Raw genomic sequence first — 18,485 nt, 5'->3', positions numbered from 1 at the left:
ATTTTATGATTGATTTATGATTGTCTGATTTATGATTTTATCCAGTTGCTTGAGTAACTTAGCATATTATTGTCTAACCTTCATCGATGTAATTTGATAATTTATGATTTTATAGCTGAAAAAATGTAACAGTTCCTTCTGTGTACCTGAACTATTGTTGGCAGGGATAATCACTGTTTCCTGGTTGTTGGTAAGGTGCTTGAATGTGTTTCGATGACATTCCGAGTGACATTGCTGGTGAGGGCCCCACCAGAAATATCCCTCTGAGTATCATTGCAACATATTCAAGTCGCCTTGCAAACAATCAAGAGATTGTGGCTCTCCCTACTGACAATGCCTTGGGTAGATAGCGGGTAATTGTTACATTTTTCAGTGGACGGAAATTTTTCATCACAAATCATTAACTTCCTGTCATGCCTCCACCAGACTGTTCATGTTGTGTGAAATGAAATACATTGTATATGTACGGAATTGACTATTCTCTTTTTGAGTTTTCATAGGTGAAGATCGGACGACCTCTCATCATGAAGATCGCCGCCATGCTGACGATGTCTTGCCGCCATGCTGACAATGCTTTGGGGAAGGGGTAACTGTTAATTTTCTTAGTTGACAAAAATTTTGCATCACAAATCATTAACTTCCTGTCATGCCTCCACCAGTACTGTTTATCTGACGAATGACTGCCTGACTGTACACGTGCTGTGTGTAAACAGACATGCTATGTGAAATAAAATACATTGTACATGTACTTGAATTGACTTTTCCCGTTTTTTTTTCTTTCTTTTCATAGGTGAAGGTGACGACATCGGAAGAACGCCATCATTTTCTGATTTGATTTTTTGATTTATGATTTTCTGATTTGATTTTTTGATTTATGATTTTCTGATTTGTCTAACCTTGTAAAAATGTAACAGTTCCTTCTGTGTACCTGAACTATTGTTGGCAGGGATAATCACTGTTTCCTGGTTGTTGGTAAGGTGCTTGAATGTGTTTCGATGACATTCCGAGTGACATTGCTGGTGAGGGCCCCACCAGAAATATCCCTCCGAGTATCATTGCAACATATTCAACGCCTTGCAATCAACCAAGAGATTGTGGCTCTCCCTACTGACAATGCCTTGGGTAGATAGCGGGTAATTGTTACATTTCTTAAGTTAGTGGACTGTTCATGTTGTGTGAAATAAAATACATTGTACATGTACTTGAATTGACTTTTCTTGTTTTTTGAATGAATGAATGAACCGTCTTCATTCTTGAATGCTTGTTTGGTTGTACCTTGGTAGTGTCAATGGCTTAGCCTTTATAACTAGCGTAAATACCTAGCGTAGTAGTAGTAGTTTTTTTCCAGACAGTTGTTACCTGTCCCCTGTTACTGTATTGCAATGAGTATTATACTTTCATATCAAAGCTTTCCTGTGAGTGTAATTAGCCCACAGGGGATAGAAGGGGAGGGGTTGTGTCAAAATTAATAAATTTGCAGTAGTGATAGTGACTTTTGCAACATTTGTGAGTCGGCACTGTACTGAGTTCTTTAGTTTGGTAGCCAGGTTGTCATCATCCATACATATTTGAAGTGTATATCTCTTTGATTTTGTGCCAAAAACATCTCTCACATTACGAGAGATTATTTCAAACGCAGTCAGACATTTCACTCTCCCTTGTTCGGAATCGCAAGTCCCAGTAGCCTTTTGTTGTTGTTTTAATTTCGGTGTCAAATTTTAAATCTAGTAGCACTTCTACACCCACAGTAGCATCACTACTCCGCCCAGATCTCCGCCTCGACGATTGTTTGCTTCCCTTGGGTCGATGGGCGGGCGCTATTATTATAAAGAAGTGTTCGGTGCATTTCGTACAGTAAAGAACAACAAAGCTACGTACTTCTGCATCAACATTCAACTACCCCCGGTTACCGATAAAACAAATATTGGAATATTGTTTTTTTTTTTTACAAATCTTTATTGGCCGTTGCTTGATCACCAACACTCTCCGGGATCCAAAGCTGTACGTTTCGCCGCACTCGCCTTATCCTTCGATGCGGGGGTGACGTCTTGCAAATCGGCTGCGGCCAGCGGTGAAACTAGCCCCAACACCAAACGTTTCCGAATCTCGCTACAATACTGTAACCAGTACCACACAATCCCGTAGTACACGGCCTAAATCTATTTTTAAATAGCTTTTTTTCTAGAACGATCTGTCTTTTAATAAGACATACATACAGGTCCACAGTGGCACCGGCCGTGCGTACAAGGAGTGCGTATTTTATTCGAGTTTTTCCATTTTACGTTTCAGACGGGAATATTTGTCTCCCACCAGCCCCAAATCGGGGGTGCGAACTTTAATCGGGATGCGTACTATATTCGGGAAATTACGGGTAATACCTGTAGGGGGAGGGCCATGGAAAAATTTTTGAGATGAGGGGGGAGGGCCAAGGAAAAAATTTTGAGATTGGGGGGGGGGGGGGAGGGCCATGGAAAAAATGTTTGACCGGACTTCCAACGCACCAGCCCTCCCCCCCGGTAAATATCGTACAGTCCCTAATGACATTTAATCAGGAAAATCGTCTGATTCAAATCCACAAACTGCAGGCCAACACCCTCTCATCCAAGGCCAGGCCCCCTAACACTATATCAAACAAGTGGGCTTCATGTATGCATTCCATGCCTCACAACAGGGGTTATCAACTCATGACTGACACCTCAGATGTAACCAGTGACATCCGTTACATAACATGTCTGACCTTCGGTTTGGAGCAGACAGTTTTTTAAACCCGATGTCAATAATAGAACACGTTTTATTGATCTTTATTGAAAAGGCATGAAGACTTCTGAAAGCCTTCCTGGCTATTTTCGAATTCCCCGCAAGGTATAACGTTAGTTCACACGATCCGTATAATGCAACACAGAACAACGTCTCATCGAAAAACCGTCTGCCTTTTTGCTAATCCTCGAGAAAGGATCGTGACAGAAAGCGACCTTGGGTTCCCGAACTGTCACCGTTCCCTTTTATAAATGATATAGTCAGGCGAGGTCCTACGGTTCCCGCCACCCCCTGACCCACTCTGGCGGGAACTCGCCGTGCATCTCTGGCATGTAAGGGCCTGGCGGGAAACATGCCCAGGCCGTACCATTTACAGTCGAGTAGGGGGTAAATTTTGCTTCATTTTCCTGTTGGCTACTTGCAGTGCCTCCTTGTCGGTGAGTTTGAAGCCTTTTTGTAATAAACAGTCTAAGTATATTTTACGTCAAATGCCACAGGCAATCTCTTAAGCTTGATTTTAGTCTAATTTCAAACAACGATGTAATTCATAAAGACTTATTGAAATCAATTTCAAAAGACCGTTTCCTTTAAGCTTGATTTGAAACCTCTCTCTAGTTGAGTTAAACTTCGACTAGTACCCTTCAGGCTGTTACTTCCTATGGAGATTTGCCCTCCCCTGCACCTGTAGAATGGACTGTTCCTCCGTGTGCCATCAGTTTCAGGTTGGTCGTTCAGCCCGAGGCCCTCCCGAATTCGCGGCCACGTAGGTTCATCTTTGGTGAGTCATATTCATCATGTATACGTACAATTTTGAGTCGTAGTTTTCAGTCAGAAATTACGGTTGGTCTCCTTGAATTTGATGCAATATTACTTGGTAAGCAGAGATAACTGCTTTGATATTGAACAAATGTTTAGTTTCAAGTTATCATGTGTATGACCCATATGTTGCGTCATTCTCTCGGATATATCTGTCTATTGTAACGTTTTGTGCAGTGTAGGATAGCATGGTTGCACGCTACAAAAAAAGTTAATCACTACGGTAATTTTTAGGGCATTCCAATGAACTAAAACTTTATGAACGTCAGGGCATGGGTGTTGGTGTTAAACCATTTATTAAAACATTTATTTGTGAATGGTATTATGCATGACAAAGTGCCTCAGAACAACCATCCGATGTCCCCATAGCTACATCGTACAACCAGTACGGGTATGCTAGCAAGTCCCCGTCATACCACCTTATACCATACCGTCGGTCCCGCCACCTTGTACCATAGTAGACGGTCATTGTAATGTTAGCCTCTACCAGGCTTCGGAAGCGGCTGGAAAGAGTAGAAATTGGCCAAATAGGCAGATAACATGCCAGGAGAGTTGGCCAGCAAAGCTGCCTTCCGAGGAGGCATGTATCTGTCCATTTGGGTATAATTTCTACTCTTTCCAGCCGCTTCTGAGGTCTGGCAGAGCCTAGGTAAGGGCCTGATTACAGTCCAATAGAATACAGTAAAACAGGGATATCTCTGGATGGTCATGATCACAGTCAAACTCGGTTGCTTTCACCGTGTCATGTAACAAACACAATGTTACAAGTTCAAAGACAGCACCAGGCGTCCCTTTGTATCAAATATAAAGTTACAAGAGTTCTTGGCATTGCCGTAAAATAAGAACATATCGGAATCATGTTTTCGGGGCAAAGGTATGCATGATGTACAGTGCCAAATATTTGCGGCGAAGTCCAGATATTGTTTTTCGGTCCCGTACATGTATATACCGTTTTTAATACCGCTTGGAACGATAACAGTTGACGTGGAAGCGGACCTCCAAGTCTCGGCAGACAGGTGCCCGGGCGCGCTGCCAGAGTCACGGGCATGAAAATTGTCTAATCCTTGTAAGACTTATGGATCCCATGTGTGGCGAACACGTGTGAACATCCGGTGGGAACACGTTAACGCTTTCGCTGCGCTCACCACATGTGGTGGCAATGATGAGGTTCAAGAGCACAGAAATTCCCATGTCTGACGGTGGTCTGCTGGCTGAGGGAGAGTCGGTTGTGTAAACCTTGTGACTGCGGTAGAATCACAAAACGTGCGAGTTCGTCGGCGTTGGCACAGTGGTAGGTGACATAGTATTATCCTACACGGAGGACCATTCAAATTCGAGCGTCCTGACTGACTGACCGTTTGCGCGAAACGTTACGTTGTAATATACTCTACTGGTGGCAGTGATAGCCTCTACCAGGCTTCGGGGAAGCGGCTAGTATAAAAGACTAGAAATTGGCCAAACAGACAGATAACATGCCAGGTACGTCTTCGAGAGAGTACAGTTCAGAAGCGCAAACTGACCAAACGGACCAACTCCCTTGGCATGTCATATATGCATCTGTTTAGCCAATTTCTATTCTTTTTTCTGGCCGCGTTTCTGAAGCCTGGTAGAGGCTATACTGTGAATCAAGAGACTTTTTAAACTGGTTAAAATGGATATGAGCATAAACTGACTAGAGCCGATCGACTGTCCGCAAAGGCAACAGATAGTCTGCTGGACATTGTGACTGATCATGATCACCATTCTTGCTGCTGAGTGCGTCAGACTGAGCGTTTTGCGTCAGCAACACTCATATATACCACTGTCGTTACTTCTCTGGCATATACAGGTCGTCCTTAATTAAATGATCTCGGTGAAATATTATCAGCTTGTCTGTTAGTAATGACATGAGGTCGTCTTCTCGTAGCCCAAAAGGATTTTAATATGGCACGGTTTCAAAACGCACCTGACTTCAGGTTAAAGTGGAATTTATATGAGACATATTGGCATAACTAGGTTGTAAGCCGTAGAGATCTTGTAGCAGGTTGTCTGATACATTGGGGATAATTGGGTGAAAATGGCGGTGGGGGGCTCCTGTACTAATGTGAAGGAGATGGGCCTATACACCGTTACCTCGGAAAACGTGTGATGTCGTTTGAAATGATACTGTTCAACTTTACCGAACAAGATCAGAAGTAATCCGACGCCCTAGCTAGATGTAAAAATTATGTGGCGAATTATTTGGTGATCTCCAATCAGATCTTTCGGTGGCTGCAAGCACAGTATCAAATTGGCCAGGCAGTTACCAAGTTGGCCCAGGACTCTCTCTAGATGGCCAGTTCTAACCGTAACGCTTTTGCCTTCAGACATCTGCTTGGAGATTAGAATATGAGACCCTTTCCGTTACATGCATGTTTTACCACATTAGATTACGTTTTAGTCATGAAAATGAAAGATTTGTATGAATGTGCTTGTGTGATTGAATACAAATATACCCATCTTTGTATGGGCAGCTGTAAAATGCTGTAAACCATATGCTGACCAAACTATTATCAATATAGCCACGTGATACCTGCTTGATATTACAACTTTTTACAAGGACAGGAGATGCTACAATTTTAGACATTGACCCACTGCTGTCCACCTTTTCCTGTCGTTCGTTCTTCATTGCTGACCCACTTTTCCTGCTCCCCGACAAATATTTATGTCTCCTCTTGACCCACTTCTCTCACCCTGACATGTTTACGAGCGGGAAGTGTTCTTTCTAATCAAAGGTCAAGTTGACAGGTCGTCTAAAATATGGCGCCCGTTGCCAGGGTAACCAAACGTTCCGACCAACCACGTCACCTGGGCAGTCCACAGTCGGAGGTCCGTCTGGGAAGGGAGACTTTCCAACAAAAGCGGAGGGTAGCCTCCTTCGCAGACTTCTTATGCGGCGGCCTTAATTTTTTTTTCGGGGAGCGACGCGAGTTATGCCGCGGAGAGAAGGTTTTGCTGCCGAGGGACTTTGCCGGGGAGAGACGGTTGCCGTGCAGCAAAACCTTCCATCCGCGGCATAACTCGCGTCGCTCCCCGAAAAAAATTAACGCCGCCGCATCTTGAATGAGGCTAAGCTGCGGGTATCCAACTAGCAGAAAATCAGAAATTTGCCAAGTCAGTCTGAGACGTATAGATAGACGTAACGTTATTTTTAGAACGAAAATCTTTCACGAAATATAGATAGAAAGTTCATTGCAAGTTCTTGCCTGGAGGCTGATTGCATGTACAATTTATATAAACATAAAAATAGAAAAAGACGAACAATGGATACCAATATAGCATCTACTATTGTGTAGATTTTGATTCTGAAGACTAAATTATTTGGTTCGACTTCTTTTTTCGAGACAGTGGAAAACGAATGATATATTAAGACCTTAGAAAAGGGTATGTGAATTGCCCAGGAAATTCGAATTATTATCTCACTTCTGTTCCTACTTTCTTACGATGTCCCCGGTCGATATCAAAGACAAGTGAAAATCAAGTTCAGGGTTCCCAGAAAATGTAGATCAGAGCCATCTGTGACTAATCTGAAGCACAGACTCGCCTTTCTTCCTTACATACAGATTTGTCGGCACGTCGTCTGAGTGGTTTACGGTTTCTCTGAGTTATTTTTGTACTCCGTGACTGACAATGTCCTGCCCGTGACATTGAGACCTGTGATGTCATGACAGACACCGTGCCAAGTACTCACACCGCGGGGCATCACGGGAAGGGTGCGGGGGGTTCTACCTACATGAGATGGCATCAGAAGCAATCTATTCATAACTTTATCATACTTATCAAATTGAAAGTTTATTGCAAATCCATGCCCGAGGGCTAATTGAAAAATTAAGAGCATTAAGAAAATAATAAAGAGCTAGTAAAATGATAATAAACGATGTTTTTTATTGAAGAAAAGAAAATAACAAGAGGTGAACCATCCAACTTGACAACATAAACGATGTTACCAATGCTACTTTTGATATGTTATTCTTGGGTTTGATTTCTTTTCTGTGACTTGAAAAGTGACTTAAATATTTTGTTTTTGAACCAATGACGTCGACGTTTAATTTTTTGTTTTCCTTGTGTAGCAAGTCCCAGGCCAACTAGGACATAGCGCTTGAAAAGCGAATGATTATCATTCGGAGGAAGACATTGCTCTCGTGAGACGATCCCCTATTTCTGCAGGATGTCCATTTTAGGCCGGTCGTTAATTGGTATATCCTCTACCTGCGTCGTTGTAAATGTCAGAGGAGTAACAAGTGCTGTAGAGGTCAGATCTTCACAAGTCTCCCAATGGGCAAAACTGCGTCATGGGACAACATGGGGGGTAGTCGTCGCCATGACAACCGTAACATTACCGTCTGCGCATTCTCCCGCCGCCTTCACCTGTGTCGTACATTGCATTTGTAGCTGGTTGTTGCCAAAACTTGCCGCGGGACAGAACAGAGGGCCGGGCCGCGGGGACACAGGCGCAGCGAGCGGTCAGCGTTTCGTGCCTCCGTTAGAGAGGCTGGCACCGGGTGCGTGCCGGTCTTGTGGAAAACCGCGAGGTCCTGACAGAAGCATTCTGTTATGCCACATTAGAAGAAGACCTCGGGAGCTTTCTTTAAAAAAGGACTCAGCGACGCGTTTGAGTAGCAGAAGACACAGAAGTACTAAATGGTACCAGTACCAGTGGTACCAGTGCGTCGTAAAGGGAGGATATTCTTCTGTCCCGACTGACTTGGCAAGACGTTCGCTTTCCTTGTTCAGAAAGGGTATGTATGTATAGCGACCATCGACTACGTACTTTGTCTTGTTGCATGTCTAACTTTCAGAAGTCTAAAGATCGTAGTTGTGTTGGCAATGTGAGCTACAGGCGCGTCAGTGTTGGCATGGGAAAGATGGCTGGAGAGGCCTTTTTTATGCCTTGTTTATAGTTATGGAGACGGCAACGTTTTGGAGACACAACAGAGTCACGTAAGCGGTTTTGGCAAAAGTACAGTGGGGTTGCGGGAAGGTCGCCTCTTTACTGTTTAAACTAATCTTTAAAAGTCTCCCTTGAGACAGCAGTTCGTCGTTTTGTAGATCTAGAATCGTGGAAAAGATTCTTTCTTTTAGTGTGGATAGATAGAATATGTTTCATACTCGACACATATATATAGCTATAGCACTGTACAGATTATGTTGCGCTCTGTGTTTGTGCTACCACACCATAGTTACACATACTCCCCAAGCAGCGCCAGGTTTGGGTCTTGGGTTGTTTTTTGCGTGTTTTAGGCTTTTTTATCGGGGTTTCTTTTTTGCACTGGATTTTATTTTCGCCCAAACCTCTGCTTGAAGAGTAATACACGGGATATGAGTTGTATGTGTGCGCTGGAATTTTCCATACTCTAGGCCATATCCAAGAATAGATTCGCTCTTCAAGTCATCACCTTCAACTTGCAACTCCCTCGGTTGGCACTTCCTGGTCCATCGTGAGAATCAGTCCGTATTTCGCGGAAGGCCCTTGGTTTGATTGACATCTCTGGCAGACGGCACGTTCACCACTCCCGTCCTTGTGGGCGGGCGCGACTCGGGCTTGTTCCGCCGGGAATTGTAGAGGGGCATGTGTCCTTGGTCTAATCGCCGTCGCGCCAACATGCAAGACGATATCTACGTACTCAAGGAATAATTTTGTCAGTGCCATAAATTTTCAACCACAAGATGTGCGGAACAATACTATCATTATATATGTATCACGAAAGTATTTTTTGTGTCTTTAGACAGGGTTTGCCAGTTCTATCTAGCTCCCGGTTACAGTCTAGAAGTATTTAGTCTTCAGGCTTTAAAAATATGGGAAGGCGTAATTATTCCCATTTTCTCTAGGTTTTCTCAAAACAGCAGTACCACCAATTTCCTCGAAAGTAGATCTACCCTGTTTCTTGAAAATGATTTTTTAAATTCGGAATATGGATTGACCACTGGATACGGAGGGGTGGATCAGATATGTGCCGAATGTAGCGTGACGAATGTCGCGCTAGATTTGACCTACAAGAAACCTGTCCAGAACAATCGGTGCGGCAGTGTGCCATCGGACTGCGTCACTCGTAACCTTTCTCATCACGAAAGTATTCAGTTCAAGGCTTTTGATCACTTCAAATGTCAAGATGTTCAATAGACCTCTCTCAAATTACACGTGTGACTAGTGGTTAACAATCCCGCTTCTGGATCAGAAGGTCCTGGTTTTGAATCTCGGTAAAGATTATGTCCGTCTGAATCGTTCTGAACCCCTAGTTCAACACTGCTGCGTACCTGATGAAAGAATCACGTTTAGAGAACGCGGTAAGAACCTTTGAGACCGGCCCTGAAGAAGTGGGTCATCTCTCATGTCCGTCACTCGTCGCACGACAAAGGGCGCGCGCCGTCGGCTGTCGTACTTCAAACCCAACATGTGTCAATCTTAATTAGCAGTACCCCTATTCTTTGGGTAAATGTAAATTGACTACACGAATAACGGTAGGACATTACATTTGTTAGGGGTGCTCTATATAGGGCAAAGGAAAAATATACAACACAGTTAAACATAGGCGTCACTAACAACTACAATTTCACATACCTAGCCAACCTCGCCCTGTGTTTCTTTGGTCTGCTTGTGTTTGTTTTGATCTACGTGAGGTACCGGCGCTAGCACGGATCAGTAATAGGCCGCCTGGAGACCGCTGGTATGGGGTCTTCAATGTCATGTATTTCCTTGTAGGATATTCTAGCCGTGTGGCCTCGAACGGCTTGTAAGTGTAGCGTTATCCTCCCACGAAATGACAAGACTTTGCCAATGGTATATACAATGGTACGTTTGTTCTTGAGTGTGGCTGGTGTTGGCGCTATCTTTAACCACGACGTCTACTGTTTTTACTCCAGATTGAAGACATTCCGGTGGTCGTGAGTTTGAAGTAAGACAGGTGTGCCCGCGCCTAAGGTAAACACAGGTGCGCCGGACCGACAGAGAACCCGCAGACCACAGACCAGGGCCAAGTGTGCGTGGCACGGAGAGACACAGGTGAGAGCCCTAGTACTTCGGTTGGTGTGATCTTCTTAAAGTTAGGCTAATTTTGTACTTATTGTCTTGATCATGACGCCTTCTACTGGTACTTTCCAAGTAGAGGTTGTGGGGGAATGATCCTTACCTTTTTATATATGGCCGTTTTTTTTCTTGTCGCTACTCCCACCACCGTCGGTGGCTGCCGACCTTCTCTGGCTAATGGATACTGCCTGGCCAATTTGATACTGTCTTTTTACCAACGAAAGGGATCTGCTTGGAGATTAATCTACTGAGAGGTTCAGCACTTGAAACCGTCTCTGTATTAAAGCTAGCCATGGTCTATTACCACAGAGCGTCTTTATATTGTCCAGACCCCGAGTCTTGAATAGTAGAACGGTGTGGCCAGTTTTATGCCAAAAGTGTTTCTCTTTTGGTACAATGTCTAAGTTTGACAGCCCAGTTTTTAGAAAGAATTTGGAGGAACGTAATCTTTCCAAGGGTCCGTCGTTTGTTGAGTTTGAGTTTATCCTGTCTACGCGCTTAAAACTAAATCAAACAACATTTATATCGTCTATTTAAGGAGTCATTGTACTTGACGTTCCAAAGTGCCGGATGTGGCATTCCTACCACCCTGGCAACGCTACCCAGGCATACAAATGCTGCCGTTACACCTACAATGGTCTGCGTACAATAAATACCTGCAGCGACCAAACAGAAACTACAAGATTGTAACAACAACGTTTTACGCGTGCGCATTTCTGCTCCTATGTATGTTTCGAATCATGTGTTATTTTGGTTATGAAACTATGTTCTTTTTACCACCTTGGTATGAAAAATTCAGCTTCTACCATGAAATTGTCACGTATTTTTTCTACTCGGTTGCTGAAGTGCTTCCTCTTAGCCCTTTCTGTTCAAGGTAGCACAGAACATCTGGGTCACCAACACAGATCTCAAAAAATCAACAAACACTACATGTTTTTGTACGTCACCGAAGGAGTGTCCAATATCGCCCTACTATCAGCCCCACTGCTCCGCGCCTTGTCTTCTACTTTCACTGAACCGCACTTACGTGACTTGACGACAGCAAGAAAGATTTAAGACATAGGTACTGTTGAAAGGCCGATGTTTTGACTGAGAGAAATAGGTCGACTGCACACACCTGACCTTTGCAAATTATATACGGCATTTTGTGGTCACAACGTACAACGTACGTTCAAGTTTTTCGGGACATCGGTTCAGCTGACCGGTTATCCTTGAGTCAAGTGTTCGTCTTTCTCCAAGCCTCTTACTGTTATCTATTTTCTCACGGTTCGGTTGTAAGGTAATCCTCAGACCCCGACATTTATCACAAATATAACAGTAGACCTCTGAGGGGTTTAGAGACAACCCAATTATTCGGCACGATGATAAAGCTGAGACCTAAAAAATCACAGTCAAGAGCAATATTTAACAGCAGTATTTTCCTTTAGCTACTCGTTTATCCAATGGTTCTATGACTGCATGCACGAAATCCTATCTTTAAGCGTAACATAAATTTGCGTAAAGGTACACACAGGTGAAAAAACGGAATCTTTACACGTGTTTTAAAGTAAGGTGTGTGTAAAGGATGGGGTACAGTGTATTCACAGTAGCGCGTCCTGCAAGCATGCACATGCAGACAACAAAATGTTCTCCCAGCCCATACGAGGTGTTCCAGGTTTAGATCTACATCCTCTACACATGTGTGGAAGAAGAAAAACAAATAAACATGGCAGCAGTGAAAGGATTCGTTTTTTACGGTGCTTGTTTTCCTTGGCCAGTCCGGGGCCTTTTCCTACCGACGCGTAACGAAGGCACACCATGGTCAGGAAAGCTTTTAGTAGCTGTGGTCGATTTCTACATCCAGTTCTTTTAACTCTATTTTGCTTTTCTTTTTTTTTTACAAGATTACACAGAATACTTAGGTAAAGAAACTGTCTTTTTGATATATGCGGTGATACAGAGCAAAACGTGGGTGACTACGTCTTTTACGGCCAGTGTGTTCCATCTCTACTTGACAAGGAACTGAAACAAATCGGCTTTTAATAGACCCCGAATGTTATGACTGGTCGTGCACTACTTTGAAGATCACGCACAGTTGACAGCTAATATAGGGAAAGAGGTCTCAATGTGGGTCAACTTGTGACCCTTGTCTCTCTATCATTGGCACGGAATATGCAGGTGCGAAGGATTGGCGCGTGTTTTATTTTCTGGGATGCAACAGATGCCAGCGTAATCCAGTGCAATTTCGGGGCGGCAAAAGTCGATTTTCTAATTCAATTTTCTGGCCATTCTTTTAATGTAAAGTTGAATCCCGCATAGCACACTGATATCTGTGAGGCAAAAATGCAATACTGAAATACGAAAATGTGCTACGAAATAGCAGTAAAGGGCAATATCAGACAGATTTCCTCATCCAGAATACCTTTTGTGTTGCCACCTTGAGATCACTTTGGATGCCTTTAAATTTCATTTCTCAAAATGTCAGAATTGTACATTGTGTATGTGTCGACCTAAGTTGTTTTCCATGTCTTTTTTATTGCTGAGGGCAGAACCGACGGCTTGACAACACACACACAAGACGAAGAAGCCAAGAATCTTTCAGAGACAAAGATGGCGTCCTTCGGGCTAGTTCTCGCCCTCCTCCTGGTGGTCGTGACGTCATCATTCTCCGCACCTGTTCCCGCCAAATCTGAGGACAAGAAAGGGACCGGCATCTCTGCAGAGGTGGAAAAGATGAGAGAGATCCAGTACGCGCCTACAGTGAACGAAGGTGGGTTCATCATAATTCATGGAGATGCACTCAGTTGTAAAGTGCTATATCACTACTTTGAAACTTTGAAACTTTATTAGAATAACCATTAGCGGTGGACCCTAGGGTCCACCGCTAGTCTTCCTGGTATTCATACATGTACATACAGACGATACATTATACAAACATAGTGGACAACTGGTCAAGTCACAAACATATCTAAAACAATAACATATTTACATTATACATAATTTAAAAAAACTGACAATCCTGTCGAACAGTGCTCGTGTCAAACCCTCCTTAAAGACTCTCTGGGATTGTGTGGATTGCATAACAATTGGAAGGTTATTCCACACACTAACAGCCCTGTACATGAAACACTTCTTCCGTGCGTTAGTTCTACTCACCGCAAGCAGAGGCCTACTAACTTTTAGCGTGTTTTAGGCGTTTTTATAGGGCTTTCTTTTTTGCACTGGTATCTTTTTGTTACGCCAGCCCATGAGCCCAGTCTTCGAGCGGCAAGTGGATACTGCCTGGCCAATTCTTGCAGTCACCGAAATATTTACTTGAAGATTACTATACCACTGGAATTGATGAGTTTTGTACCTCACGATCATTTCCGCATTACTAGTATCCAGTCTAATGTAGTGTTGTTCTTTTTTCAGATGAGTGCTACGAGGATCCAAAAGGAAATATACACTTCCAAGGCATAAAGTAGGTATAATTAGGCCCTCTATCTAGATCTAGCTAATTTGTTTTTATTTCCGATTTGAAATAAAGTTATATGTGATTCCATCAAACTACGCCAAGCCGATATCTTTCAGTCCACTTTATCCGATACATAAATCCATGTCAGATAACGACAAACGTCAGAGACAACCTCGGTTTAAGGACAACAGCCTCCCACCTCGGCTCAAGAGCCTAGGGCGATGCCATATCTTTCAAAACTTGATAAAGGGGTGTTGTTTTTCTGTCGGGCGGTGTGCGATATTTGCGTTAGTAGTAGTAGTAGACTGGTTTGATAGTTCTAAGCAAAGGATATACATGGCTCCTGGCAGCCGTGGAGGGCTGAATTGCGAGCCTATTTACAGAGGTATCAGTCTATAAAATGATTACACATTAACAGTTGTCATCATTAAGCATGCAATGTTAGAATTCGCTTATTTAACATTAAAAATTATAGAATAACTATTGCAATCGAAGGTAATATACAAAACAATACTACATATGTAACAAGGACTGTCTGGCATCAATTAAAAATTGCTAAACGTTTGAGTTAGGGATTCGATTATAAATTTGACTAATTTACTAGTTAAGTAGTTACTTGTAGAAGTCAGTGGTGCCTGCGGTAGGTCCTTTTAGTTTCTGCCCCTGTGTAATTTGTAGGCTCCTTTTTTTCCTCACAATATATCGTTCGCACCCGAGATGTATTTCAGACGTTTAGACTGTTGTTGACTCTGGCTTCCCGCCACTATACCGTGTAGACTGCCATCTATCATGTCCATAATAACGTTAATGCTCCAAGCGAGACGACCTCTCAGAACCGTCGGGGGAGAGTAGGGGGAGACGCGGGCCAGGAAATTCCTGCCTTCGGCGAGATTCCCACCATTTAAGTTGTCAATCAAGCGTTATATATACACCCATACACCCCCGCGTGTTATGTGTTAGTCCCGCCGTTCAAGTTTACACCGTGTGAACGTGGCCTTGAGTCGTTACAGTTACGGTTCTCAATGCGCGGGCATCATGGCATAGGTAGAAAAAAATTGTTCTGATTTTTGTAGTACAAAAGTAAGTAAAACAATTAACCTTTTTATCATGTCCTCTCCATATGTAGTAAATGTAGTTATAGTACATTTACTAGAAATCAAGAAAAGGTTTATCAATTCGTGTATCCAAATGTCAATGTTTGTTCGAAGCATCATCGAATCACCTATTTTCATGAAGTCAGTCCTTAGTTGTTCATAAACTGTTGATCTGGAGCTGGAAGTAGCCGCAAACACTATAACTATAAGAAAAGTGCACAGTTCTTGTTGGTTCAAAGCCCATGAGCTTTCACAATCACCTTCACGTCAACCTAATTCTAAAACGCTTTACGTCCAAACTATTCATCTAACACTGCTTCCTAAGCCGCATTCTATGTTGTCTCAGAACAAGCTACATGAAAACTGCACATGGAAAGAGTTAGCCATAATTCCCCTGCAGTGATTTGGCTTCAGTGTCGGCAGATCAAGCCTGGGGGTTGTCAGCGCTCCAAGTCCGTCAGGTAGCCTGGTATCCAGTCTTATCGTGGTTGGGGCATAGTAGTTAGGGCAGGCTGTGTCTTCCCTCGCCTAGTACAACAGGCCGTCCGGTAGGATTGTTAAAGCCTCTACCAGGCTCTCGGGAGCGGCAAACTGTTCTCTCCACTAGACCAACTCCCTTGGCATGCTCTTCTCTCGATTTGGCCGATTTCTACTCTTTTCAGCCGCTCCCGAAGCCTGATAGAGGCTAGGAGTGTTACGCTAATAGAGATGGCAGTTGATTTGCCCCACCAGTCTTAAAGTTTAATATCGTGGTGGGGCTAATCAATCTCCCATTGTAAAATACCTACGGGAAACCTAGCTAAGGAAGCCGGGAAAGACGTCCCGCAACCCCGAGGAAAACCCGCCCCAACCACGATAAGACTGGATACGAGGCTATCGCCAGGAGTTGGGCGGTGTTTGTTCAGTATGTTCGCCAGACGGAGGAAGGTCGTCCGTGGGGTGATGTTCTCACAAGACAGACAAACAAGCTCCACACTTTGCGGAGAACCGCCGCGTGAAATTATCAAGTTTCACTCGGTCGTCAGTCGGATTGTTGGCGAATATTTTGGCGCATCTTGTACATGTCACGCATGTGGGGCAGAGGCAGCCCAAAGGTGTCACTGATTTTGACCTCGCGTATATTTCGTGGTACGGTGCTTGTTTGGGAAGAAATAAACCGAAGCCGCAACGAATGGATTCTCATGATTTTTTGGGTGGGTCCTGGCCACTGTATCTTGGTGTAAAAAGTTTTTTCTCGTCCCCAGGCGACTTCCTTAGGAATTGCAGTTGTCTCTAACTTAATTTTGTCATGAGTCATGATATTTGTGTTTGCTGACACTTCAATTATAAATCTGACATGTCTTATGTATGGTGACTTCAATTATAGACTATTCTTCAATCAGGAGATAATGAAATATATGACCATCTCGTCTCGTTCCCAGGTGCTGGGACCCCAGCTGGGCCATGCTGAGTGACCCGCTCTGTGTGCGGACCTGGGAGGACGACAGGTGTTGTCCCACAGTGCTTTGCGCCTGAGAAAACTTCACGAACTTTGAGCAAGAAAATGGGCTAACATTTAGCAACGTGTCGTGAACGCAGGACTAACTTCAAGAACGCGAGACTGGCGTGAGAAGGCGTTGTTTCTCCCGTGGTCTTCAGAATGTTGTAGCAAAATAAAAGAAAGAGAAATGAAACGAAGCTTACTATACTTCGAACAGAAGGTCATATCTAGGGAAGAAGACGTTAATGTACAACAGTCGTAAAACTGAACTCTACTTTTGGCGTCGATACCCGAGTAAAAAAAAGCATGTCATTTATGTTTTTTTAATGTCACTGGAAATGGAAATTAGTTAAAAAAAACTTCATAACTCGGTATGACATAGCATTACTGAACATGGTATGTAACGTTACACTTTCTTTATGTTTTAATGCGAAGCCTACATGTAACGTTAACGTTATGTGCTTTGAAAATGTTTTACTAATAATGTACAATCTGCAAATCAACAAAATGTTGTGTTTCTGATTGATTGATTGATTTATTGACTAATAAACTTCCAAGAAGTTCAAATCTTTCACAATTCATTCTTAATACATGTATAGGTGGGTATAAATATGTGTGCGTGCGTGCGTATGAAGCTTGTGTTGAACTTCATGTTTGCACGTGAGTGCTTGTGCACGTGTATGTGTTTAGTGCATGTTTTACGTTTGTGTGTGCGTGTAATGTTATGTGTATGTCTGCATGATGTGTGTAACTGTTATGGGTATTTGACTCGTTACATGTGTGTCTAGTCACAAATAGCAACCCCACCATGCAGACAATGGCGGTACTGCACCCTAACTCAAACATGACCATGCCATAACTGATAACGTTTTATATATACATATCTATATATACACGAGTAAAATTTTATTAAACTTGAAGTTTTTCCTGTCTATCTTCCTTGCGTCATCTGAGTAGAATGACGTCTTGTCGAATTAAGCACAAAAAGGTTTAAATGCTCTTCTGAAAAACAAAACAAGGTTGGCAATTAAAAAAAGTTTGCCATGACGAGGATTTTTAGTTAACTTTCAAGTGGTATCTATACTGATATATCTATATCTTATATCAAAGCAACTTCGATCATATATTTGGTAAAAAAGAGAGAGAAAGAAGGTGGCCGCCCCTTTGAAAGATGGAACATCCCACTGACCCGGTGACCCGGATGTGATGTGTAAATACAGTCAACACATCAGGCCAGGTAAGTCACCTGCTGTCGGGCGGTATGTACAGGAATGTCGCCCATTCTACCGTCTAAAAGACATCCGCAGACGCGACAAACAACCAGAAGAGGTAGGTAGACCACTCAGAACTTCTTGAAAGCGTTCGAGCCGGCGTTTCAGTCCGAAAATGACGAAACTCTTTAACAGGTGGCCGAGGTAAAACGAATCCAACTTTTGGGAAAAAAGTTTTGGCTTATTTGCATATAACGGTACTAGACCAAAGTCTTGCAAGTTGTCCCCGTCATTTCAAGGTGTTTGTAAATATGGGTGGAGCTGGGATAAGACGTAGGAATGCTCTTTATAGGACGTTAACTAAAGATTTTGTACAAGGGTTACCCAAGTCACTTGTAGGTCTAACTTGAGTGTTGGACGTTGTTTTTGGAATGTGAAACCTTTTGCGGATGCAGTTAATGGCAACTAAGACTTTTCATTGTTATCAGGAATTTGTGGACATAAAAGAGAAATGTAAACGTGTTTTGCAACTAAAATAAGCCGGTTTGTTTAGGACCACCAACGGGTAATGCTACTGTTTCTCTCTCAATGTCTTCTTTGTAACCACCGGAACTACAGGCAAATTTTCTTCCTGTCGGATTTCTTTTAA

The 18,485-nt window shown here is 43.1% G+C and overlaps 1 protein-coding gene across 3 annotated transcripts; it reads left to right on the top strand.

Moving 5' to 3' along the window:
* Window positions 1–3,166: 3,166 nt before the first annotated feature.
* Window positions 3,167–17,082, top strand: LOC109464496. 3 transcript variants are annotated; one of them, XM_019761512.1, is made up of 6 exons: window positions 3,167–3,194; window positions 3,474–3,535; window positions 10,453–10,591; window positions 13,144–13,364; window positions 14,009–14,057; window positions 16,567–17,082. In XM_019761512.1, exons 4-6 carry the CDS (start codon window positions 13,205–13,207, stop codon window positions 16,658–16,660), a joined length of 303 nt encoding a protein of 100 aa, XP_019617071.1. In that variant the 5' UTR covers window positions 3,167–3,194; window positions 3,474–3,535; window positions 10,453–10,591; window positions 13,144–13,204; the 3' UTR covers window positions 16,661–17,082. The 3 variants fall into 3 exon arrangements, with proteins under 3 accessions (XP_019617071.1, XP_019617065.1, XP_019617077.1); XM_019761506.1 differs by lacking the exon at window positions 3,167–3,194 and having other exon boundaries at window positions 3,432–3,535; XM_019761518.1 differs by lacking the exons at window positions 3,167–3,194; window positions 3,474–3,535 and adding an exon at window positions 8,250–8,330.
* The last annotated feature ends 1,403 nt before the right edge of the window (window positions 17,083–18,485 follow it).

Source organism: Branchiostoma belcheri, unplaced genomic scaffold, assembly GCF_001625305.1.
Source record: "Branchiostoma belcheri isolate BF01 breed outbred unplaced genomic scaffold, Haploidv18h27 scaffold1, whole genome shotgun sequence".
Classification (NCBI taxonomy): Eukaryota; Metazoa; Chordata; class Leptocardii; order Amphioxiformes; family Branchiostomatidae; genus Branchiostoma; species Branchiostoma belcheri.
The sequence above is the reverse complement of the archived record's forward strand: the minus strand, read 5'-3'. Positions and strand labels throughout refer to the sequence as shown.